The sequence below is a fragment of the Halichoerus grypus genome, chromosome 10, assembly GCF_964656455.1.
Source record: "Halichoerus grypus chromosome 10, mHalGry1.hap1.1, whole genome shotgun sequence".
Classification (NCBI taxonomy): Eukaryota; Metazoa; Chordata; class Mammalia; order Carnivora; family Phocidae; genus Halichoerus; species Halichoerus grypus.
Genome location: NC_135721.1, coordinates 52,712,127 through 52,739,570, shown reverse-complemented (window position 1 = coordinate 52,739,570; position 27,444 = coordinate 52,712,127). Strand labels below are relative to the sequence as shown.

Here is a 27,444-nt window from a genome sequence, read left to right as displayed (position 1 = left end):
TGTTCCCTCTCTTGCTATGTCTCTGTCAAATAAATAAATAAAAATCTTTAAAAAAAATAAAAAAGGCATATTCACCTAAATCAACGTCAGTATGAGAATTCAGAAGCTTTTTTCTTTCTCATTGGCTTTCCTTCTTTTAGAGGGAGCAGAACTAACCTCCTAAGGGTTAATACATTCCATACTTCTCACTGGCTGGTTTTTCAGCCAGCCAGTCAGCCAGCCAGCCAGCTAGCTCTTTCTAGAATCTCATCACCTTTTAATTGAGTCAGCTCATTCTCACTGAGTCAGTAAGAACATGTGGAAGCCATCCAGAGAACTTAAGAAAAGCAGAAGTTAGGTGGAGGCTGATGACACTTTTCAGAAATGGGGTAAAAAAGAAAAAGTAAAATATTTGAGTAAACAAGATTTCAAAATTATTCTTGACTCAACATTTTAGAGAAGTCAGGACCGACTTCATAGTGGGGGTGACATTTAAGCTGGCATCTGAGGGCATTGCTAGGTAGAAAATGGAGCGGAGCATTCCAAGCAGTGGGAACAGGGTGTGCAGTGGCAAGGAAACAGTTCTGACTTGGTATATCTGAAGGAGAAGCAGAAGTCCACTATGGCCAAGTCTAGAGTGCCTGGGTGGGACCAAAAGTATTGCCCGATTTTTCACCCTTTAGCAAATGGGAACGGAACAATGTATTTGGTAAGGAAAAATTGTGGTGTCCTATCTAGTGCTTAGTATGACTTTAAAGAGAAAAGGCCATCTTTAAGATATATGCTGTGTAGAGTGCCATAGATCTCTTTTTAAAATTTTTACTTATTTATTTGAGAGAGAAAGAGAGAGTGCACATGAGTGCACAAGCAGGGGGAGGGGCAGAGGGAGAGGGAGATGGAGAAGCAGACTCCCTGCTGAGCAGGGCTCCAGCCCAGGACTGCAAATCATGACCTGAGCCAAAGGCAGCTACTTAACCAACTGAGCCCCCCAGGCGCCCCAAGTGCCATAGATTTCTATACTGAGTACTGAGTTTCGAGAAATTGAGCACTTCTATTTATTGGCAGTAATTTTTTTTTTTTTTTAAAGATTTTATTTATTTATTTGAGACAGAGAGAATGAGAGAGAGAGAGAGAGCACATGAGAGGGGGGAGGGTCAGAGGGAGAAGCAGACCCCCTGCCGAGCAGGGAGCCCGATGCGGGACTCGATCCAGGGACTCCAGGATCATGACCTGAGCCGAAGGCAGTCGCTTAACCAACTGAGCCACCCAGGCGCCCCTATTGGCAGTAATTTTTAAGTCTCATTTATATTATGAGATTTATAAGATATATTATATAATATATATTTAAGAGAGTCATAGTTATTTTCTTGGTGAAAAGTGATTGATTTACTAGTGACTGATTTACTAGGCTGCAAACAAACTTAGGCAAAACCACCAAGTTAAAAAAACAAACACTGTAGGAGTGTGGGCACATAATGAAATCATTTTGAATGAAATGTGTCAGGAGGAAGGAGATGGGAAGAAGGGAAAGAAGATGCTTTGCATGGGGTATGTTATTTAATCCATAACACACTTTGTGATGGTAATATCACTGTCACCATTTCATAAATGAGAAACGGAAGATCAAAGAAAGGAGTTCCCTATAAAATTAGGTGATTAAGCTTGAGCCTTAATTTTCACCAGCTGAGACTAATTTTTCCTCTGTAAAATGGAGATATGACAGGCGCTGCCTACCTCACGGAACGTTAGGAGGAGTAAAAGAAATAACAAATAGAACTTGAGACATCATTCTTGACCTTTACCAGATTTTAAGTTCTCTGACTCTGTCCTGATGTTTCCATCAAAACTGGGTCTTCCTAAAAGAAACTTTAGGGAAGCCTGTTTGTGGAGAATTTCTTTTCCCAGCATATCTTAAAATATACTACTTCAAGCTATTTACTTTTAAATAATTAAAATATTGTCTATACATGTGGGTGTTCTTTTGTTTTTTGTTTTTGTAAAAAATAGAACATAAACTTTGGCCATTTCTCCACATCCGTGTCAGGAATATCCTAGAAGAAGGAGTTTTATCTCTTAAATACCTTCAGTTTTTCTCTCGACGTTTTTAATGATTTTGTTTGAAAATTTATTTTGCCCTTTATGTCTTTTAAACAAAATGTACTGAATAATGCTATGTGCCAGTCAATGATCCTATAATAGCGATATAATGGGACAGATTTAGCTACACTTGTGGTGGACGTAACGTATAAATTGCCAAATCCCCAAGTTGTAGATCTGAAACCAAGGTAACATTTGTGTGGCAACTATATTCAAATAAAAAAAGGATAATAGATTAGAAAAATAATGCTATGCGTCAGACACCCTTCTAAAGTTTTTACATAATTTATTTAATCCTCATAACCATGCCATAATGTAAAACTGTTCTTACCTCCATTTTTCTAAATGAGAAAATTGGAGCAAAGCGATATTAAGGTCTTATAGTTGTTAGATGGACGAGCCAGGATTTGACTTGGGGGGTCTGGGCTTCAGGATCTGAACTCTTAAACACAGAGTCATGATGCTACATTTCCGAAGATAATGGATCGTCTTTCTAAATATATCAGGGTAATGATTGCGTATATCGATTTTTATTTGATGTCCACAGGAACTACTGTGATCTAGCACAGGATTGTAGCCCTATACTGTAGGGATGTCCCTATCTATTATACTTTTTGATGTACTTTACCTGCTTTTTTTCTTTGTCCTCTCTGTGAGAAAAAGATTATTTGCAGTGTATCTACTCTTACAAATTGCCCTCTTTCCTCCAATTATTCTGCTTCTGATTTCCTAAAAGTCAGAAACCAGATCACCCTATATGTTAGAACTGTCTCTGAAGTAGGAGTCATGAGATCTTGAGAGAAGACCCAAGCCTTTAGTGAATGGACTTTGTGACATCTGTGACAGGGATCTTTATTTTTTGGCATGTTTTCTGTTCTCAACCGTGATCCAGATAGTTTGGATGGCTGGGTAAGTACCTCTCGATAAGCGAGGTGTCACAAAATATAAATTCAAGGCATTTCTACTCTTCACCTGTTCAAAAGTGTTTTTAGTCATCATCATAATTAGAAGGATGGCCTAGTTCCTCAAGCTTCTGGGTAGCCATCTGATGCTTAGAAGTAGAGAGACATGGCTACAACTTGTATAAAAATAGCCCTTCCAGATGGCTGAGGGGCAAAGTTACAACTCAGCAGCTTGATATAGCTGAGCACTCACATTTTGGAGTAGGAGGAGAGCTATGCGAGAAGTAGCCAGAGGGACTGGGCTGGAGTCCAATCATAAGTAGAACAGTATACGCCAGGAGAGATCACTTAACGTGGCAGATTAGCTATTAAGATTTCCTGTTTACTTCAGCTCCATCTCCTCTCCACCTCCTTTGATTCAACCTTACCTCTTAGCCCCAAGGAAAAGACACACGCTTTTTTTTTTTTTTTTTTTAAGGAGTGTAAAGTAGAGGTATAAACTTTAAATCTTAAAGGGCTTTAGAATTCTATTAGCCTAACTCCTTGTTTTTTTGCAAGCAAACCAAGACGTACAAAGGTGGTGACCAGTCAGGCTCAACCAGCATGTTTGTGGGACTCAGATGCTCCAGCTTCTTGTCCGGGGCTCATCTGCCCACTCTTCCGGGGGGAGGTGTGTGCAGTTACACCACGCCACGTTTCCCCAGCTCTGCTTTGAGTCAGTCCAAACTCAAAAATTAAAGCCTCTATTTTTTTTTTTTTTTTAAGATTTTACTTAGTTATTTGACAGAGAGAGACACAGTGAGAGCTGGAACACAAGCAGGGGGAGTGGGAGAGGGAGAAGCAGGCTTCCCGCCGAGCAGGGAGCCCGATGTGGGGCTCGATCCCGGGCCCTGGGATCATGACCTGAGCCGAAGGCAGACGCTTAATGACTGAGCCACCCAGGCACCCCTAAAGCCTCTACTTTAAAAAAAAAAAAAAAGAAAGGAAAATTGCCGAAGCTGTGATATTGCCTCCATCCCTCAAAACAAATACTAAAGTTCCGACAGATGAGTCACTAGCTTGAAACCTCGTTTCGCAAATGAAAATATTTACTAATCAGAGGTTTCAAGAGATTAAAATATGTAGTTTTCATATTTTCCCACCATCTAATAAGCCTGCCTCTCTACTGGATATTCTGGAAGAAAACTTAAGCCTCTGTCTGTAGTAAACCTGTTGCTTATGTCAATGTCTGTTGCAATAAGTGAAAGTTGGTTTTTAAAATACAGTCATCAGGAGTGGATTCATGCTTATTTTTTAGCAGCAGTTCTAGGAGACACTATTATTTTTGAAAGACGAAGGAATTGAGAAACGTACCGTTCTCTTCTCAACACCGCTCACGATGAGCCCAAATCCAAGGCATTGCTGTGCCCTACTGGCAATATGGCCTCATTACAGGTAAGCGACTCAGCGGGGCAACGGGTTTGCTGCCAGCCTTGCGAATGCGGTTCCACAGTAAACTCTTTACAACACTCCCCCTAACCTAGCCTATACCCACACGAAGTCTTTGCAGGTAGCAGAAAAGCAGATCCACAGCTAACTTCTCCCGACGCAATAGGATCTATGCTTCCTAAGGGAACACGACAACACCACTGCGGGGTAGTATGCTACTCTCCCAGAGAAAATGTCTTTCCTTCTTAGGGAATTTATCCTCAAACTGCATGGAATGAGGGATTTGTGCCACAGAACTTGCAGTCCCCTGGGAGCAGGCAAGGAGCTCTCCATCCCAGTGTCCATTCACTATTACAATAGCATGTCCTCAAGCTGCTCAGCTACACAGCCAGCTGATGGGAGTGGTCGTCCCAGGAGGAAGCATGGGGAGAAGTAGGGACAAGCAGTTTTTGATTGTCCACCAAGTGCCTGAGTCTCTGCTAGCCTTGTTAGAGCTGGCTGGAGTGCTCCTGTTCAATTGTCCAAGCTGATCTATGATGAAGTGTGCTGATTCTCCTCCAGGTACGTCCTCCGTACCCTGCAATGTAGCTGGAGATCTGAATGGGGCTGGCCTGGAACAGAGGTCCACCGTCTAGCCAGATATTGCCCACATGAAGAAGAAAAGCCAGGGCATGATTTTCAATACCTTTATTAAGAAATATCAAAAGTTCATTACAGTTCCATACACAGTTTTACAAAGTTCAAGTGAAGGGGAATTTGGGATGCCATCATATGCGTGTTTGAACACTACGGCAGCTTGCCAAAAAGGTAACCCTAAACTTCTGTCACCTTGTTTAACAGTGGACCCCAACCATGCCTTTTCCCATTTCTACTAGGCCACAACATAATCCCTTAAGTTACCTGAAAGAGTTTTAATGTGTTACATATACTTCTTAAATACTTGCCCTTTTGTTTTGTCATTATTGTTCCCTGAAGAAGCTGAGCTGTTTACATGAAGCACAACATCTGAGTCCCACTCACTGCTGTGTGTCTTACATTTTCACCAAGCCTCCCTTGAGAGCTGGATAACACTGCAAGTTACATGTGACCATATTATACTGCGGAGAGAACCCACACACGTTGTTATTTGTTTATTTAGCATTTAACAACAACAAAAAAATGGGGGAATCCCTCAATGTGGAAACAAAACACCACAGTCATTCAGTGGAATGGCTAAAAATGGGATATGTCTGCCAGTTCCACTGAGCTCCGCACAAGCGGTCAACGGCATGACCAGGAACAACTGGATGCAGGAACACCAACACGGAACACAGCAAGGGATCTTCTCGGGGGTGGTACATCGCAATTTTTTATGTCAGGGACATGGCATCAGAAGGGAATTACACTTTCAAAATAATCGGGGCCAGTAGGTCAACGGCACCCGATGGGAAACATCAACGGTGTTGTGTGCCTTGGTGAAGGCTTGCGCTGGGTTATCTGAAAGTTGATTTTTGAAGAGATTGTCCAGCAACAGCAGAAAGAGCCATCTTCAGAGGAAGGACTCCTTGTTCACCCACATGAGGCTGCGTGTCTCATTGGGCTTGCATTCATACTCAATGACAGAGAACGGGCTTCCCCATTGGCAGTGATCTCGCTTGTGGTAATTGTAGAACTTGACTTGCCATACCGTCTCGAAGGTCCCAATGTCAGTGAACTGAGGGGAGAGAAACACGCACCATAAAAACCTCATTCTGCCACGAACAACAGATAAGAGCTCATGTTAGGGAAAGAGATCCTGCATATTCAAGGGTCAACAGTCAAGACTCTTTTGGTTTGCAAAGTTTAGGCCTTTAACTTTAATGAACTATTTTCCTTTATTATGTGAGCTAATTTCCTGAAAAGCTGTCTGTAAGCCATTTTTTTCTCTATAAAATCTTATTCCTATTGTACAAGTGGCATTTGCTGTCATACGGTCTTTAATAAACATAACTCCCCAAGTTTATCTGTTTTCCAAATTTAATTATTGGAAACCACTCTTTGAACCTCAGACTTGCAGAGCTTGCCACGAAGGGGGTTTAGGAAGAGAAGAGAGGGAATGGTGTTTGATGATTATCTTTTGGTGTCTATTTCAAAAGATAGTTGTACAAAATAACATACACAGTATCACTAAACGTAAGATACAATTGCCTTTTTGTCATTAATTTCACTTCCAGGGAAAAATATTTTCTTAGAAGCATTTGATTGTTAAAGACCCTACTTTAACTTTTAAAAATACTGTTGAGCATTTATGAGTCAGGAATCCATGTCCATGTCTCAGGCTTTGATTGTACATTGTCCAGAACCATATTTGAGTAACTATTATGTGCTTTGCACACACAAAAATTTGTATGAGGTAGGATTCTTGCCCTCAAGAAGTTTGCATTCTACTTCCAGAAGGTAGGCCCTGCGGATCACTGCATAGAATTCTCCTGAGCCCTAAGCACGCAATTCCCATGTAGCTGAGAAGAGGACATAGAATACCCTGGGGGCCACTTGGGCAGGTGTTCAAGTGGCCTGCAGGGTAGCCTAACCCTGCTACTGCCTCCTGGAGCTATTTAGGGGATCTGGCATTAAACAGCATGATGCCTGTCGTTATTTTCTCCTCTGACCCTCTCCTGTCATGGGAGGGGACGGGGACTGCCTTGGCAGCGTTCTTAGACTTGTCAGGAGCCAGAAGACGTGGAGTGGGGCAGGGCAGTAAGCAATAGGAGCCTTATGCTTGACACTGCTACAGGAGGAGGGTGATCAGGTGCTTCCCAGATGGCTTTCCAAGATGCTCTCCAAATTATATTCTGCACCATTGCCTCATCCTGCTAATTTGATCCCAAAACAGGGTTTGGTTTTCTTTTGGGAAACATGCCTGACTCGAAACAGTGGGTGATATACCTAGAGTCCCCAACTCTTTCCCCAGGTAGGAAAAGAAAGTATCTTTTTCTAGAGAATCATGGCTTAACAGTCTAGAGACCTGTCCAAGTACATAGTAGCTTTATTCACTATAGCTTCAGACTTGAATCAGCCCAATGTTTCATCACTCACTTGGTGATAGACAAGTGTTAGTATGCCTGTCATTATGGCATTTTACTCAACAATAAAAAGAAACATACTGATTCAGGCAGCAACGAGGATGGATCTCAAAGATGTGCTGAGCAAAATAATCCAGACTCCAAAGAACACATATACTGTATGATTCCATTTATATAAAACTCACATATGTATGTATGTATGTATGTATGTATGTATGCTGACAGGAAGCAGGAAGCATCTGTGGTTACTTAGAGCCTGGGGTGGGAGGAAGGGATTAATGATTGATGAAAATGTGTAAGAGGGAACTTTTTTGGGGGAAATGTTTTACTTCTTGACGGGTGGTGATTACATGAAAAAGAAAAAAAAATGGCGAACATCTGAAAAATCTTTAAATGTAATATTATTAGTAATTAAAGAAATACAAACTTTGACAGAGGTATTATTCACCTATCAACTTGGCAAAAATGTCTAAATACCAGAAGCAATTTAAGCATCCGACTTTAGGAGAATATAATGAAAATGGTGGTGTATCTATATGATGGATTTGTGTAACCATTACACAGGAATTTAGGGTTTTTAATGATGAGAGAAAATGCTGAGAACAATGTCAACAAGAAAAAGGGATTAAAACTGTTTATATACAGTGTGAGCATAAGTATATAAAATAAGACATATAGAAAAAAGAGAATGAAAAAATATTAACAATAAAGCTTCTAAGTAAAGGAATTGAGTGTTTTTCTATCTTTTCTACTTGGATTTTCTGCAATAAATATGTTACTATTATAATCATAAAGAATGTTTTAAATGGTGAAATGGAATTATCGTCCCTAAAAAATTAACACACATATCCCTCTAACCTTAGGGATTTTATAAATTCTATCAAGGATACATAGAGGCTAATGAAAAGATTACAGCTTTGTTGACAGTAGGGTAGTGGAGGGAAGAATAAATTGAAATCTCATTTTATAAATCATCAAGATTTTTAAAGAGGGATGATGATGATGATGATGATGATCATTATCATGATTTGACCAGCATAGGGCTTTGCATATTTCAAGGGCAATTCAATTACATTAAGTTATAAAAATATTTTACAAACACTAGTTAATCTTTTGAGGAAAGCAGCCTGAGACTATGCTAGGTAAGTGGGAAAAACAAGGCCTTTCTTGAAATAGAAATAAATAAAAGTTGGTTGTAAAAACAAAAACAAAGATGATTAGGACCACAGGCAAGGAAAACCTTAAGACATGACACTGTGTCTGAATAACCTTAAAATTAAGAAAGTCTCAATGTCACAGTGATGTGGGAAACAAAGGCAGAAGAAAAATTAAGTTTCCTTATTACTTACAGCCCATTGACAAGTCCTTGAAAAAGGCAGAGTGACATTCCTCTAGGAAACCAGCTGCCTTGATGTTAATACTTTGCTAAGGGCAAAAGGCAATCTTAGGCCGGACCCCCAGGATCATGTAAGTCTACTTTAACATAAAAATTCTTTAGGAAACTTCCTTTATTTCTACCCCCCAAGATACAGGTTGGCAATTATCTTTTAAGCCACCCACCAATATACATCTGAAGAGTCTCATGACTGAGTTTTTACTAAACAGTAATAAATGACCTTTCTCTAACAATAGCTAGCCCCCTAGGATCCTGGAAACCTTGTTTCCAAAATACCTGGGAGGCTTTCGCTATCCCTAACTCCCTCCCAACTTGGGAGTATATAATGGGCCACTCCTCATGACCCCAGTGCAGCTCTTTCTACCCACGGGTCCTGTCCCCGTGCTTTAATAAAACCACCTTTCTGCACCAAAGACGTCTCAAGAATTCTTTCTTGGCTGATGGCTTCGAACCCTAACATCTTTCCTACATCAACAGTTCTCAGTGATACAGGAGACAGCGTAGAAATATGCTGACAGCAACAGTCAGAGCTAAAAGATACGGAATGTTCAGGTGCTTCTATTTTGTTTTGTTTTGTTTTCTCTTTTACTAGTGTTGGGCCCAAGGTCATTTTGTAGTTAATTGCTGCTAACTATGCATATATTTTCCCATGACTTAGTTGTGCTAACTTCCCATTAGCTTTCTTCCTGCTCTTTCCCCTGGAGTTCTATTTCCAGGATGCCTCACAACCTCGCTCAGAATTTCTTCCCTTCTGATGTAGGAGCAGATGGGGTCTTGAAAGCTGACATTCTTCTTAAAGAACAGAAGCAACTACACAGGCTCTCTGCTCCCTCCCAACCCATCTGTGCCTTCCAATGAAAACTTAGCCAGGCAGGCTCCCTGGGTGATGCAATTTACACACAGGTAAGATTCTGTGCATTTGCATAGCGTTCTTTATTTTATACAATACCTTACATACGCCATTCTACTTTGGTCTTTTGACTGGTTTTAGCTTCTCCATTTCACAGATGAAAGAACTAATAAGACTCAGAGAGGTTAAGTGACTGCCCTAGGTCTAGGCTATGAAGCAGGTCAAGAACTTAGGTTTCCTAATTCCTATCTAGGAACTATTATCACTATACCCAACTCCTTCTAGAAGCAAATGAGTTAAGAGTTAATGAACAGTTTTTCTTTTTTTTCCGCATGAGAACATATATGGATTGTCATGTGTAAAATGCTTTAGGACAGTACTATGCACTGAATGTGTGTATCTCCCCAAATTCATATGTTGAAGCCTAAATCCCCAATGTGACGGTATTTGGGGGTGGGGCCTTTCAGAAGAAATTAGGTCACGAGGGTGGAGCCCTCATGAATGGGATTAGTGCCCTTGTAAAAACAGATAGGAGAGGGATGATCTCTATGCTCTTTTTCATGTGAGGATACAGCCAAGAAAGTAGCTATTTGAAACAGCAAAAGGGCTCTCATCAGACACCGAATCTGCTAGTACCTTGGTCTTGGACTTCCAGCCTCCAGAACTGTGAAGGATAAATGTTGTTTAAGCCACCCAGTCTATGGTCTTCTAAAAGTGACACTCCACTATAGACCTGGACATATTATTTGCCATATTGTCCATTCAAGTTGCAAACTTTGGGACATTTTTATTTTACAACTGATGTGGAAGAGAATCATCAGATTCCAAGGAGAGGAGATTCAGCTGTCATCTTCAGTAACAAGGAATCTGAGAAGTTTGTTTTAAATAATTTCTACGGTCAGGGCGCCTGGTGGCTCAGTCAGTTAAACATCTGCCTTCAGCTCAGGTCATGATCTCAGGGTCCCAGGACAGAGCCCCGAGTCAGGCTCCCTGCTCAGCAGGGAGTCTGCCTCTTCCTCCGCCCTGCTCATGCTCTCTCTCAAATAAATAAATGAAATCTTTAAAAAAAAGTTTCCATGGTCTTACAACCTGTTGGCCTAGAATCACTACAGTACTTCTCACCACTCACCATGCCACTAGAGACATAGGAAATTCACCAAGAATAAGGTTACTCAGAAATCCATTGACTTGAGAGCTCAGAATGACCTTATTATATCAATAGAAACATGATGTTACTTCATTGGTAAACAAATTCAGTATAATAAGTATCTGTGACTTTTAGTGTGGCATGACCTATGAATTCCTACTGGATTCCAAGCCTCTCTTACTCCTGTACTGCTTGAAGTTTTATTAGCAAATACATGTTTTCCATTTCTCTTAGTTGAACAGAGAGGACTAAAAGTTCTGAGAATTATAAAGTATGTTTAACTTTATAAGAATCTGTCCAACTTTTCCTAAGTGATTGCACCATTTTACATTCCTACCAGCAACGAGAGTTTTAGCTGCTCCTCATCCTCTCTGATAGTTGGCATTGCCAGCCCAGTCTACTGGTAAAGAAGAAAGATAATAAAGAGCAGAGATCAATGAAATAGAAAAGAACAAATAATAAAGAAAAACCATAAGGAAAGACTCTAGAGAAAAAAATAATGTAAAGAAATAATAATAGGGGCGGAGCAAGATGGCGGAGGAGTAGGAGACCTGGATTTCGTCTCCTCTCAGGAATTCAGCTGGATAGGGATCAAACCATTCTGAACACCTACAAACTCAACAGGAGATCAAAGAAAAGAATAGCAACAACTCTCTGAACAGAAAAGCGACCACTTTCTGGAAGGTAGGACGTGCAGAGAAGTGAATCCGAGGCGTTATTCGGGAGGATAGACGGCGGGGGAGGGGCCTCCGTCGGCCGCTTCTGGCAAGTGATAGAGCCACAGAGCACAAAATCGGGACTTTTAGAAGTCGGCTCCGCTGAGGGACGTCACTCTGGTGGCGAAGTGGGGGGTGGAACCCTCGCGGGACAGTGGGGTCTCAGGACCCTCGGGGTCACAGAAAGACCGGGGGTGCCTGAGTGCGGCAGAGCTCCCAGGTATCGGAGCAGGGAAGCCGGCTGCAGAGACGGAGCCCAGGCGCGGGCTCTCAGCTCGGGGTTGCTATAAACCGTGATCCGCGGCACAGTCGGGCCACTGCTCCTCCAGCAGGGACCCAACAAGTGGCAGATCCGGGGAGACTCACCTTCTTCCCCCGGGAGGAGAGGTGCAGGAGCGCACCGCGGGGATCTGCTGGGTTTGGAGACTCCACCCGGGGTCGGGTGCCAGATAGAAAGGCGCGGTCACAGGCCGGGTGAGCGCGGAGTGTGGCCGGAGACCGGGGAGACGGGAGTGACTGACTGCTTTTCTCTGGGGGCTCGCTGAGGAGCGGACCCCGAGTTCTCGGCTCCGCCGGGGCGGAGACTGGGAGGCCGCCATTTTCACTCTCCGCCTCCAAAGCTGTACGGAAAGCTTGCAGGGAACAAAAGCTCCGGAGAGCAAACCCGAGCAGATTACTTAGCCCGGACCGGCAAGGGCGGGGCAATTTTGCCTCCGGCAAAGACATTTGGGAACCACAGCAACAGGCCCCTCCCCCAGAAGATCAGCGAGAACAGCCAGCCAAGACCAGGTTTACCGATCAATGAGAACGGCAGAACTCCAGCGCTAGGGGAATACTGCACATAGAATTCATGGCTTTTTTACCATGATTCTTTAGTCTTTCAAAGTTAATTATTTTTTTTAACTGTCTTTTTTTCTTTTTTCCTTTTTTCTTTTTTTTTGAATTTTTCTTTTTCCCTTTTTCAACCAACATCTTATCAATCCCTTTTTTAAAAAAAAACATTTTTATTTTTCATTTTTAAAGTCATATTCTATCCCTTCATAGTAGTTACCCGTATTTTTGGCATATATATATAAGTTGTTCTCTCTTTAAAATCTTGAGATAGTTTCTTCTAACAGATCAAAATATACTCTAAATCTCTAGTGTATGGTTTTTTTCTACTCCCCTGCCTGATCACATTCTCTCCCTTTTTTCTTTCTTTCTTTCTTTTTTTTTTAATCCTCTTCTTTCTTTTTTCAAACAACTTATCAAATCCTTTTTTAAAATTTTCTATAATTTCCATCTTTACAGTCATATTCCATCCCTTCATCATATCAACTCTTATTTTTGTACATATATAAGTTTTTCTTTCTTTAAAATTTTGGGAGGGACTTTCTTTTAACAGACCAAAATACACCCAAAATCTAGTGTGTGGCACTGATCTATAATCCAGCGTGATCATATTTGATCACATTCTGTTTTTGTTTTGTTTTGTTTTGTTCTGCTTTTGTTTGTTTTTATCTTTATCTTTTTCTTTTTTCTTTTTTTCTTTCCTTTTCTTTTTTCTCTCTTTCCCTTTCTTTTCCCACTGCTTCAGGTCTTTTCTGATTTGTTTAGAGTATATTTTCTGGGGACGTTGTTACCCTGCTAGCATTTTGTTCTCTCATTCATCTATTCTCCTCTGCACAAAATGACAAGACGGAAAAAATCACCTCAACAAAAAGAACAAGAGGTAGTACCAACTGCCAGGGACCTACTCAATACGGACATTAGTACGATGTCAGATCTAGAGTTCAGAATCATCACTTTAAAGATACTAGCTGGGCTTGAAAAAAACATGGAAGTTATTAGAGAAACCCTTTCTGGAGAAGTAAAAGAACTAAAATCTAACCAAGTAGAAATCAAAAAGGCTATCAATGAGGTGCAATCAAATATGGGGGCGCTAACTGCTAGGATAAATGAGGCAGAAGAAAGAATCAGTGAGATAGAAGACCAAATGATGGAAAATAAAGAAGCTGAGAAAAAGAGAGATAAACAACTACTGGATCACGAGGGCAGAATTCGAGAGATAAACGATACCATAAGACGAAACAACATTAGAATAATTGGGATCCCAGAAGAAGAAGAAAGAGAGAGAGGGGCAGAAGGTATCATGGAGCAAATTATAGCAGAGAACTTCCCTAATTTGGGGAAGGAAACAGGCATCAAAATCCAGGAAGCACAGAGAACCCCTCTCAAAATCAATAAAAATAGGTCAACACCCCAACATCTAATAGTAAAACTTACGAGTCTCAGAGACAAAGAGAAAATCCTGAAAGCAGCTCGGGAGAAGAGATATGTAACCTACAATGGTAGAAACATTAGATTGGCAACAGACTTATCCACAGAGACCTGGCAGGCCAGAAAGGACTGGCAGGACATATTCAGAGCACTAAATGAGAAAAATATGCAGCCAAGAATACTATATCCAGCTAGGCTGTCATTGAAAATTGAAGGAGAGATAAAAAGCTTCCAGGACAAACAAAAACTAAAGGAATTTGCAAACACGAAACCAGCCCTACAACAAATATTGAAAGGGGTCCTCTAAGCAAAGAGAGAGCCTAAAAGCAACATAGACCAGAAAGGAACACAAACAATATACAGTAACAGTCACTTTACAGGCAATACAATGGCACTGAATTCCTATCTTTCAATAGTTACCCTGAATGTAAATGGGCTAAATGCCCCAATCAAAAGACACAGGCTATCAGATTGGATTAAAAAACAAGACCCATCGATATGCTGTCTGCAAGAGACTCATTTTAGACCCAAAGACACCCCCAGATTGAAAGTGAGGGGGTGGAAAACCAATTACCATGCTAATGGACACCAAAAGAAAGCTGGGGTGGCAATCCTTATATCAGACAAATTAGATTTTAAACCAAAGACTGTAATAAGAGATGAGGAAGGACACTATATCCTACTGAAAGGGTCTATCCAACAAGAAGATCTAACAATTGTAAATATCTATGCCCCTAACATGGGAGCAGCCAATTATATAAGGCAATTAATAACAAAAGCAAAGAAACACATCGACAACAATACAATAATAGTGGGGGACTTTAACACCCCCCTCACTGAAATGGACAGATCGTTTAAGCAAAAGATCAACAAGGAAATAAAGACTTTAAATGACACACTGGACCAAATGGACTTCACAGACATATTCAGAACATTCCATCCCAAAGCAACGGAATACACATTCTTCTCTAGTGCCCATGGAACATTCTCCAGAATAGATCACATCCTAGGTCATAAATCAGGTCTCAACCGGTACCAGAAGATTCGGATCATCCCCTGCCTATTTTCAGACCACAATGCTTTGAAACTAGAACTCAATCACAAGAGGAAAGTCGGAAAGAACTCAAATACATGGAGGCTAAAGAGCATCCTACTGAAGAATGAATGGGTCAACCAGGAAATTAAAGAAGAATTAAAAAAATTCATGGAAACCAATGAAAATGAAAACACAACTATTCAAAATCTTTGGGATACAGCAAAGGCAGTCCTAAGAGGAAAGTATATAGCAATACAAGCCTTTCTCAAGAAACAAGAAAGGTCTCAAGTACACAACCTAACCCTACACCTAAAGGAGCTGGAGAAAGAACAGCAAATAAAGCCTAAACCCAGCAGGAGAAGAGAAATAATAAAGATCAGAGCAGAAATCAATGAAATAGAAACCAAAAGAACAGTAGAACAGATCAACGAAACTAGGAGCTGGTTCTTTGAAAGAATTAACAAGATTGATAAGCCCCTGGCCAGACTTATCAAAAAGAAAAGAGAAATGACCCAAATCAACAAAATCATGAATGAAAGAGGAGAAATCACAACCAACACCAAAGAAATACAAACAATTATAAGAACATATTATGAGCAACTCTATGCCAGCAAATTAGATAACCTGGAAGTAATGGATGCATTCCTAGAGATGTATCAACTACCAAAACTGAACCAGGAAGAAATAGAAAACCTGAACAGACCTATAACCACTAAGGAAATAGAAGCAGTCATCAAAAATCTCCCAAAACACAAAAGCCCAGGGCCAGATGGCTTCCCAGGGGAATTCTACCAAACATTTAAAGAAGAATTAATACCTATCCTTCTGAAACTGTTCCAAAAAATAGAAATGGAAGGAAAACTTCCAAACTCATTTTATGAGGCCAGCATTACCTTGATCCCAAAACCAGACAAAGACCCCATCAAAAAGGAGAATTACAGACCAATATCCCTGATGAACATGGATGCAAAAATTCTCACCAAAATACTAGCCAATAGGATCCAACAGTACATTAAAAGGATTATTCACCACGACCAAGTGGGATTTATCCCTGGGCTGCAAGGTTGGTTCAACATCCGCAAGTCAATCAACGTGATACAATACATTAACAAAAGAAAGAACAAGAATCATATGATCCTCTCAATAGATGCAGAAAAAGCATTTGACAAAGTACAGCATCCTTTCTTGATCAAAACTCTTCAGAGTATAGGGATAGAGGGTACATACCTCAATATCATAAAAGCCATCTATGAAAAACCTACAGCGAATATCATTCTCAATGGGGAAAAACTGAGAGCTTTCCCCCTAAGGTCAGGAACGCGGCAGGGATGTCCACTATCACCACTGCTATTCAACATAGTATTGGAAGTCCTAGCCACAGCAATCAGACAACAAAAAGAAATCAAAGGCATCCAAATTAGCAAAGAAGAAGTCAAACTCTCACTCTTTGCAGATGATATGATACTTTATGTGGAAAATCCCAAAGACTCCACCCCAAAACTGCTAGAACTCATACAGGAATTCAGTAAAGTGGCAGGATATAAAATCAATGCACAGAAGTCAGTGGCATTCCTATACACCAACAACAAGTCAGAAGAAAGAGAAATTAAGGAGTCGATCCCATTTACAATTGCACCCAAAACCATAAGATACCTAGGAATAAATCTAACCAAAGAGGCAAAGGATCTGTACTCAGAAAACTATAAAATACTCATGAAAGAAATTGAGGAAGACACAAAGAAATGGAAAAACGTTCCATGCTCATGGATTGGAAGAACAAATATTGTGAAGATGTCAATCCTACCTAGAGCAATCTACACATTCAATGCAATCCCCATCAAAATACCATCCACTTTCTTCAAAGAAATGGAACAAATAATCCTAAAATTTGTATGGAACCAGAAAAGACCCTGCATAGCCAGAGGAATGTTGAAAAAGAAAAGCAAAGCTGGCGGCATCACAATTCCAGACTTCCAGCTCTACTACAAAGCTGTCATCATCAAGACAGTATGGTACTGGCACAAAAACAGACACATAGATCAATGGAACAGAATAGAGAGCCCAGAAATGGACCCTCAACTATATGGTCAACTAATCTTTGACAAAGCAGGAAAGAATGTCCAATGGAAAAAAGACAGTCTCTTCAACAAATGGTGTTGGGAAAATTGGACAGCCACATGCAGAAGAATGAAACTGGACCATTTCCTTACACCACACACAAAAATAGACTCCAAATGGTTGAAAGACCTCAATGTGAGACAGGAGTCCATCAAAATCCTAAAGGAGAACACAGGCAGCAACCTCTTCGACCTCAGCCGCAGCAACTTCTTCCTAGAAACATCGCCAAAGGCAAGGGAAGCAAGGGCAAAAATGAACTATTGGGACTTCATCAAGATAAAAAGCTTTTGCAAAGCAAAGGAAACAGTCAACAAAACCAAAAGACAACTGACAGAATGGGAGAAGATATTTGCAAATGACATATCAGATAAAGGGCTAGTATCCAAAATCTATAAAGAACTCATCAAACTCAACACCAAAAGAACAAAGAATCCAATCAAGAAATGGGCAGAAGACATGAACAGACATTTTTCCAAAGAAGACATCCAAATGGCCAACAGACACATGAAAAAGTGTTCAATATCGCTCGCCATCAGGGAAATCCAAATCAAAACCTCAATGAGATACCACCTCACACCAGTCAGAATGGCTAAAATTAACAAGTCAGGAAATGACAGATGTTGGCGGGGATGTGGAGAAAGGGGAACCCTCCTACACTGTTGGTGGGAATGCAAGCTGGTGCAGCCACTCTGGAAAACAGTATGGAGGTTCCTCAAAAAGTTGAAAATAGAGCTACCATATGATCCAGCAATTGCACTCCTGGGTATTTACCCCAAAGATACAAAAGTAGGGACCCGAAAGGGTACGTGCACCCCGATGTTTATAGCAGCAATGTCCACAATAGCCAAACTGTGGAAAGAGCCAAGATGTCCATCAACAGATGAATGGATAAAGAAGATGTGGTATATATATACAATGGAATATTATGCAGCCATCAAAAGGAATGAGATCTTGCCATTTGCAACGACGTGGATGGAACTGGAGGGTATTATGCTGAGCGAAATAAGTCAAACAGAGAAAGACATGTATCATATGACCTCACTGATATGAGGAATTCTTAATCTCAGGAAACAAACTGAGGGTTGCTGGAGTGGGGGATGGGGTGGGAGGGATGGGGTGACTGGGTGATGGACACTGGGGAGGGTATGTGTTCTGGTAAGCGCTGTGAATTGTGCAAGACTGTTGAATCTCAGATCTGTACCTCTGAAACAAATAATGCAATATATGTTAAGAAAGAAAAAAAGAAGAAGAAGAATGTAGCAGGAGGGGAAGAATGAAGGGGGGGAAATCGGAGGGGGAGAAGAACCATGAGAGACAATGGACTCTGAAAAACAAACTGAGGGTTCTAGAGGGGAGGGGGTTGGGAGGATGGGTTAGCCTGGTGATGGGTATTGAGGAGGGCACGTTCTGCATGGAGCACTGGGTGTTATGCACAAACAATGAATCATGGAACACTATATCTAAAACTAATGATGTAATGTATGGGGATTAACATAACAATAAAAAAATTAAAAAAAAAAAAAAAAAAAAGAAATAATAATAAAAAAAAAAGTAATGAAACCAAAATCTGGCTTTTTGAAAAGGTCTTAAAAACTGATAAACCCCAGGGGCACCTGTTTGGCTCAGTCAGCAGAGCATGCAACTCTTAATATCAGGGTCATGAGTTTAAGCCCCACACTGGGTGTGGAGCCTATTTAAAAATATTAAAAAATAAAAAAATTGATAAACCCCTAGAAAAACTGAGCAAGAAAAAGAAGACAAATTACCAATATCAGGAATGAAAGAGATGCTATCAGAACTTTATACCAATATAGTTAATGAAATGGACAAATTCCTTAAAAGATACAAACTATCAGTAGACCTCCATCTACTAAGGAAATTGTATCTGTAGGTAAAAATCCTTCCAGAAAGAAAATTTCAGGCCCAAATGGCTTCACTGATAAATTCAGACATTTAAGGAAAAATACCAATTCTATATAAATTCTTTCATATAATGGAGGAAGGAACACTTCTCAATTCATTTTATGAAGCCCATGTTAACACCTTAACTTGGCAAAGATATTACAAGTAAAGGAAAATTGCAGACAAAAATTCCTCATGGGCTTATGCATAAAATTTGCTTTTAATTTTTATTTGCTTGAATTAGTAAATCAAATCCAGCAATAGGCTTTTACAACAGTACCAAAAGAGTTTTATTCTTGGAACTCAAGGATGGTTCAATATTTTAAAATCCTTATAATTCACCATATTAACAAAAATAAAGGAGAAAAAGCCATTATTATCATATCCATGGATGCAGAAAAAGTATTTGGTAATTCAACATCCATTCATGATAAAAACTCTCAGCAAATTAGGAATAGAAAGTTCTTCAACCTGATCAAGGGGCATCAATAAAAAAACCTATAGTTAACATCACCCTTAATGGTAAGACTGAGTTCTTTCCCTATAAGATGGGAAATAAGGCAAGAATATCAGCTCTTACTATTCCTATTCAGCATTGTGTTGAAGGTCCTAGCTACCTTATGGCAAGAGGGGAAAAAAAAGGGAAAGTAAAACTGTTTATTTTTACAGATGGACAACTGTTTGCAGAAAACACTAAGCAATAGAATAAAAAGCTACTAAAATTAATAAGTGAATTTAGCAAGTTTGTAAGATACTATATCAATTTATAAAAATTGCTATATTTCATAAAGAAATACACTAGCACTGAACAACTGGTATTATTTTTTAATATTTCACCAATTTTGTAGGTAAAAATTGGTATTGCACTATTTGTATTTTTTTCACCAATTGTGAAATTAAGCCATTTAAAAATATATTTATTGGGGGTTTGGGAGGAAGGGTTAGCCTGGTGATGGGTATTAAAGAGGGCACGTTCTGCATGGAGCACTGGGTGTTATGCACAAACAATGAATCATGGAACACTACATCAAAAACTAATGCTGTAATGTATGGTGATTAACATAACAATAAAAAATTTAAAAAATATACATTTATTGATTATTTGGATTTCTTCTTCTGTGAATTGCCTATTTATTTATTTTTGCTTATTTTCCCATTTCCCACATCCTATTGTTATTTTTTTTCTCATTGGCCTCTAAGAATTATTTATATATTAAGTTACAGATCTTTCCAAATGACTCCACAGAGCAGACACAAAGGAACGACTTTTCTATTTGGGAGGACATGCATACGGCTACCTAGCTCTGCACGCACAGCCCCCTAACAAGCTTGCATACCCTGTTACCTTATTCCTCCTAACTCCCATCAGTCTCTCACTGAAGAGGGCCAACAAAAGGGGAACCACGGAATGATGTGTGCAGACAGAATCTCCACCTGGACTCTCCCCTAGGAGGGACTGAATGGGGCATCAGTCACATTAAGGTACAAGTCAACACTGCTGTTTGAAATGGGGGTTGAGAGATTTTAGAGCCGGGTAATTCACTCCCGCTACCAGGGCCCCTGGAAATATCTGAATAAAGAGATCACTGCCATCAACCTAAGTCAGGTATCATTGGACTACTTCCTGACTTCAGCTTCCGTGGGCAGTAAAGGGCTGTGGAAAGTCACTATGGGCTGCAAGCCAAGTCTGCATCGGCAGTGGCTGAAAATCAAGGCCACATAGCCTGGGAGACTGTGCATGTTACACGTAAGTTTTTCACCAATTGTTACTTGCCTTTTAATTTAAATTCTCTTAAGGAAAATATAATTTAATTTCATGACTTTTGACAGAAATTTTATAGTGCATGTAATCAAAGCTTTCAATTTTTAGCTTTGGATACCTTCTATTTCTTTTGGGTTTAATTCTTTTCATATCAATTTTTTAAAAAGTTGACTTTTTACAGTTAACCCCTTGAACCATCTGAAATATATTTTAGAGTATCGTATCAGGAAAGAATAACAGTGACGTTTCCCCCAACTAGCCAATAATCCCAGCATTATTTATCCAATGATTAAAAAATTAAAAAAAAATACTTTGAAGTAACTTTACACTCCTAAGAAGTTGCTCTTGTATATCCTTAATTCAGCTTCCCTTACTGGATTCCCCTATTTGATTCATTGGATTACTTGCACATTTCAAGACTTCCTTGTTGTCTCTGAAGGTGTGGTTGTGTCTGTAATTTACTTAAGCTTGAAACATTGATGACATTGATGACAAAAGTCATAAAATAGGTTAAAGGCTATGTGAGGCTTTTATTACTAGAATGAAATTTGAATTTAACATTAGAACTGCTGACTTAATCAGGATCAGGAAAACTTCTCTAACTTCTATTGTTTTCCTTAGAATCAGCCTATTACAGATAAGATACAAATACATGGCCAATGCTCATACCAAAAGCCATGTGATCATTGTTGGAAAAATCAACTATCAATCACTTGCTTCTTCTAGATGTGGACATTCCATTAAGAACCTAGGCTTTACTATTGAGACTCATAAAATGCTAATACCATCTTAAATCCTTTGTAAGATGATATACAGTATAAACATATAAATCAAGTTTGAATGAGGGGAAAGTTAAATAACAAAATCTAAAATTGCAGAACAAATCAAAATAGACTGTCAACTCTGGAAAAATAACTTTCTCAAATTTAAATACAAGAAATCATAAAGGAAAATGAGAGGTTTAAATGTAATTATGTTTCTACACAATGGAAAATGTAAGCAAAGCAATACTGAGAGAAATAGGACAGATATGACAGATCTTTAAAAAATCTTTACTAGGACTCTGATTTTTTAAGATTTTATTTATTTGAGAGAGAGAAAAAGAGAGTGCATCGGTGTATTCACACAAGCGGGAGAAGGGGCAAAGGAAGAGGGAGAGAGAGAATCTCAAGCAGGCTCCCCTGCTGAGTGCAGAGCCAGACATGGGGCTCAATCCCACGACCGGAGAGATCATGAGGCTTAACCAACTGAGCCACCCAGGCGCTCCTAGGACTCTGATTTTTAAAAAATAATCTTCCATAGAAATATTAACAAAACATGAAAGAACTAATTTACACACACAAAAATAAAATGAAATGTTGAAATGTTCATTCTTGTAAATGATAGTAAAAAGTAAACTAGGAAAATTTATTTTTAATTTTTTTTAATTTTAATTTTTTTTAAAGATTTATTTATTTGACAGAGAGACACAGCGAGAGAGGGAACACAAGCAGGGGGAGTGGGAGAGGGAGAAGCAGGCTTCCTGCTGAGCAGGGAGCCTGATGCAGGGCTCGATCCCAGGACCCTGGGATCATGACCTGAGCTGAAGGCAGACGCTTAACGACTGAGCCACCCAGGCGCCCCCGGAAAATTTATTTTTTAAAATAATTCCCAATGCTGTCATAATTATAGCAAAGCCACCAGACTTCTATACTGCTGCTAACATTGTAAAATGTCACATACAACACTTTAAAAAAATACCCGAAATGGCTGTATGTGGGAACAGCCATAAAATTCATTCCTTTTGGGGGCGCCTGGGAGGCTCAGTCAGTTAAGTGTCTGCCTTTGGCTCAGGTCATGATCGCAGGGTCCTGGGATAGAACCCCGCGTCGGGCTCCCTGCTCAGCGGGGAGTCCGCTTCTCCCTCTTCCTCTGTCTCTGCCCGCCCCCCATGTTCTCTCTCGCTCTCAAATAAATAAATAAAATCTTTAAAAAAAATTCATTCCTTTTGACCAAATAATTTTACTCCTATTGAAGTAGCAGCACAGAATAATTCATTATAGCACTTTTTACGATGAGAACAATTGACATATCTAATATCTGAGGAGTAGTCTAATCATTACAATACAGCATGGTAGAGCCTTATATTGCCATTAAAACTGTAATAATGAATATGTAGAATGTTGGACAATTACATAATAAAATGGTTGCAACTATAAAATGTATATATGTGGAATGTAATCTGAAAATGAACTGAGTCAAAATGTAGGGATTACTGTTGCTTTAAAAATTTGCTCAAATTTCTGAAACTTATGTTATTTAACATTTTTTTTTTAAATCCTGCAAATCCCTTGAGATGCTGGGATGTATCCCCAGCCCTCCTCTCTGTATCTGTGCCCAATAAAAAGGAATCCTACAGGGACTTGTTGGCCTTCAGTCCTATTTGGTGTGTTCCTAAATGATAGTATTTGAGAATCTGACTTTCTTCATCACATAACTAGCAGCATCCCCTTAAGGGTAAATTTGTAATCCTTATACCACGTTAGAGCTGAAAGGGGCCTCCGAGATCAGGTAGTGGAATCCACCTATGCTCTTCCAGCTTTATCATCTTGAGCCAGTCTCTACCTCACTCTCTGCTCCACCCACATTGGGCTTCTCTCCTTCATTACAACACATGATGCTCTCCCCCCAGCTCTTGATCTCTGTAACTCCTCTTTCCTCAAGTGTTCCCTCTCCTCTCAATGCTCATTTATTGTTTATTTCTCACGAAAACCATCCCCAAAATCTTGGATTAGAATAAAACCTTTGATATATGCTCCAAGGGCACCATGATTTTAGTACACTTCGTGTAATAATAATTATTTACTTTATTATTGATAATCACATATAAAGTATGTTTTCCTTCTCTGGATTAGAAGCCCCATGAAGCCAGGAATATCTATTTTGTTCATTAATTCTCTTCCAGTGCCTGATAGGCAAGAAATCTCCATATATTTGTTGATGAATCAAGCAAATAAAAAATTAATAAAATAGAAATCTAAAAATCCTAAATAAAATATTAGCATATTGAATTTAGTGACATATTTTCAAAAATACATAACATTTAAGTAGGGTTTATTTTAGGAAATAAAGGGTAGTGTATTATATAATTATTAATGTATCAAAAGAGATCAATTATCTCCATAGATGGGAAAAGGAATTAGATAAAATTCAACACATCTCCCAATTAAAAAAATGTCTTGGGGCGCCTGGGTTGCTCAGTCAGTTAAGCATCTGCCTTTGGCTCAGATCATGATTTCAGGGTCCTGGAATCAAGCCCCGCATAGGGCTCCCTGCTCAGCGGGGAGTCTGCTTCTCCCTCTCCCTCTGCCCCTCCCCACTGTTAGTGCTCACTTGCGCTCTCTCAAATAAATAAATAAAATCTTTTAAAAAAATGTCTCTTAGTGAGCTAGAAAAAAGGATGCTTTAGCACGATAAATATTTAAAACAAACATTGTACCTAACAGTAAAACCCTGAAGACAAGGATACCCCTTACCACCATTAGTGAGCAACATTATTCTAGAAACATTAGCCAATGCAGTAAGGCTAGAAAGAAGATTCAGAAAATGATAGTTGTATGTAGATTATGACTGCCAATCTGAAAAACCTAAGATTAAATGAAAAGTTTTAGTAAGCAAGTTCAATAAGAGGACCAGTTACAAAATACATGAACACACTATAAAAGCAATACATTTAAAACAATGCATATTAGCATAAGAATAGACAGATCAATGGAATAGATTAGAAAGTATAGAAAGAGATTTAATTTTTTGGCCATATAAGAAATTACTTTGAAACTGACCATTGAAGAAGCATGAATTATTTAATTAATTGTATTAGGATATTATGGACAAATAGATTCCAATATGAAACTATGAATTAAGATAATATTTCATACTTTCATAATATTTCCTTTTATTTCTTAAGGGGAGATACTGATTGTTTTCTCTTCCATGGTTTCTGTTTGCCCTGACACCCTCATGCAGGCCTTACCGGCATTGTGATCTGGATGGGTTGCCGTTCTCCACTCTTGGTTGGGGCCACACCTTCTGTGTCATATGTGCCCGTATAAACAATTCTGTCCCCATCAGGCTCTTTAGACTTCAGCTCCAGTGGGACAACCACACCACCAATGGAAATGTTCCTGCAATGGACTGGAGTTGACTATACATGGTAGGAATTAATTTAGGCACCCTGTCCTGGTCTGGACCATAACCCTAGGCAGGAATCCTACAGGGTTTGATTAAAGGAGACATCTGGTGGGGTAGAAAGTTCTGAAAGGTCAGGAGGCTTGAGTTCTCCAACTTACCAGTCACGTGACCCTAGAGCAACTACTTAATCTCTCTGGACTGACCTTAGTATTCTCATCCAGACTACTTGTACAAGACTGAGTTGAACTCTATCAGTCCTACTCTATAGTTTCTTATCTGTGGGACTATTAAAAACTTACCTATACCCAGCCTCATCCCAAACCCCAGAATTTAGAATTCAATGTGGTCAGGTATGGTTTGGGCACAGTAAATTTATTTTAAGTTTCTCTAGGTGATTCTAATATACAGGTAGGGTTGAGAACCAAGAACCACTGAACTAGCTCTTAAATGATTTTTTTCTGTTCCAACAATCAGAGATCCCCTGATTTGGGGTACACAAAGCCAACCACATAACCAGAAATTCTCACTGGCATCATTCCTTTGTGTTAAGTTAGTGATTCTCAAGGGTTAGTCCCTGGATCAGCTGTGTCAGTATTACCTGCTCACGTATTAGAAAACAAATTTTTAAGCCCTACCCCAGACATAGTAAACTGGAAACTCGAGGGTGGGGCTCAGCCATCTGAGTTTTAACAAGCATTTTAGGTGATTCTGACAGACACTCAAGTTTAGGAACTACTAGTTTAGGGCAATGAAACACCCTTGATAAAATTAAAATGTAAATAGAAAAAGTAGTTCTGTCATTAACACAAATTCATTTTAGATTAGTTAAAAAAATAGAGAACCACCTTGAAGAAAATGGGATAGAGAACAGATAACTTGGGAGAATTTGCCAGGAAATAAGGGAAAGGAAAAGTCTGGATTATATGGAGATGCACGGAACACTGGGAAATGTGAAGGTAACTGGTGTGTGGAGCTGTGGGGGGTTGGTGACAAGCAGGGGGACCAGGAGCACTAGAAACAACCCACTGTGGTTCTAGGTCCTTGAATTAGGGCCTGACACCTAGAAGGCCAACACAAGTTTATTGAATTAATGACTATCGATGGAGACTGCAGCTATAAAAGTTATCTGGTGGACTCAAAGCCCTTCCACGCCCCGCTTCCACATTAGACTTCACACCATGCTTAGGTGGAAGCTGAGAGGTAAAGGACTTCATCCCTAGATACTTCCCTATAAGCTATGGCACCCTTCCATTCTGACTTTCTAGCCAGAAGTCTAGTGGGTGCACCAAACTGTGGTAGCAGGGAAGAGATAATCCCTGCCACAAATAAACCAAGAAACATCCTTTTGTTGCAAGGATATGGCGAATCCCAGGCACCATCCCCAGGGTGAACAAACAACTCAGGAGAAAATGAAAAACACATGGCAGGGAAAACGGTGAGACTAGGCCCAAGGCGAGGAGGCTGTGCTCTGACTTGTGGCTGCCCCTCCAGCCCCACGGTCTCCAGCCACGTAAGGGTGGATGGATGGTGGAATAGGGAGCGTCCCTTCGGGAGCCCCAGTAACTACCTCACCCTCGCCTTTACACCTCACTCCTCAGCCTTTCTCCCTCCTTCGGCCTCGCTGTTGGCAGAACCCCGCGGGACGCCAGGGCTGGGGAGAGGAGGGCTGGGATTGCGGTAGGTGAACAATCCGGGGCGCCTGGGGGTGCCCCGAGGGCTGGGCAGAAGGAATGAAAAATTTACAAGAAAATAACCCCCCGCGACCCTCCCCCCAACCCTGGCTTCCTGACGTTGTTTTAAACATCCCTCCCCAAGACGGGTGGAAGGAAGCGTGAATAGGGACAAGCAAGCGTAAAACAGAGGAGGGGACCAAAAGGAATAGGGACTGACCTCTTCCCCCCACCCCTGGGCCGCTGGGCACGACGCGAGGCCAGAGAGGCGGGGGAGAGGCTCGGGCTGCCCGGGGGCCTCGGTCCTCCGCGCGGACCCCAAGGTGGGGTCGGGCAGCCCCGGCGCGCGCGCTTACTCACTCGACCTGCAGCGTGGTGGGCTTAATCTTCACCTCCACCTTGTAGGAGGAGCCGGTGAGCAGCTTGATGGTGCGGTTCTGGCCGAAGCGCTGGCCGTCCACCTTGAAGAAGACCGGGCCGTCGTTGGGCTGGATGCGCAGCGCGATGGAGAGGCGCACGAGACCCGGCAGGTCCCCCATGGCTGGGCGCGGAGCGAGCGCGGCGGCTCCGCCGGGCGGAGGACTGCGCGGGCTGCGACCGAGCGGCTGGAGCGCGGTGGGCGGAGAGGAAGCTCGGGGCGGGAGAGGGAGGTGGCGGAGGGGAGGCTGCAGCTAGGAGCCCGCGCCGTTGCGGCCGTTCGCCCTGGCTTTTGAGGACCAGCTCCGGAGGCCGTGGCCTTCCGCCCCACTCCGCAAGGAAGCGCGCCCGGGAGACAGCTCCGAGGCCCCGAGCTTCCCCATCCCCCGCCCCGGTGCTGCGCCCTCCGCACCCTGATGGGTTCGCTCCGGCCCGCAGGCCTGGGGCAGATCCGCGCAGCTGGGGGCGAGAGAGTTAATCCTGCTTACGCACCACAATCCCCTTCAGCTGGAGAAGAGGACATTTAGGCTCCTCCTAGAGCCAGGCGGGGCGGG

At 40.9% G+C, this 27,444-nt stretch overlaps 1 protein-coding gene across 1 annotated transcript; it reads right to left on the bottom strand.

Annotated features, from left to right (window-relative positions):
• Positions 1-5,078: 5,078 nt before the first annotated feature.
• Positions 5,079-27,130, bottom strand: CNRIP1 (cannabinoid receptor interacting protein 1). The gene is made up of 3 exons (XM_078056460.1): positions 26,834-27,130; positions 24,646-24,796; positions 5,079-6,099 (listed from the first exon to the last, which is right to left on the bottom strand). Exons 1-3 carry the CDS (start codon positions 27,010-27,012, stop codon positions 5,935-5,937), a joined length of 495 nt encoding a protein of 164 aa, XP_077912586.1. The 5' UTR covers positions 27,013-27,130; the 3' UTR covers positions 5,079-5,934.
• Positions 27,131-27,444: the final 314 nt, after the last annotated feature.

What these genes read in the sequence shown, in the direction of transcription:
- CNRIP1 (XM_078056460.1), bottom strand. Translation starts at nt 27,012, where the DNA reads ATGGGGGACCTGCCGGGTCTCGTGCGCCTCTCCATCGCGCTGCGCATC. An exon ending in CCCACCACGCTGCAGGTCGA is followed by an intron (nt 24,797 to 26,833) that starts GTGAGTAAGCGC and finishes AGTCCATTGCAG; the next exon opens with GAACATTTCCATTGGTGGTG. An exon ending in CCATCCAGATCACAATGCCG is followed by an intron (nt 6,100 to 24,645) that starts GTAAGGCCTGCA and finishes CTCTCCCCTCAG; the next exon opens with TTCACTGACATTGGGACCTT.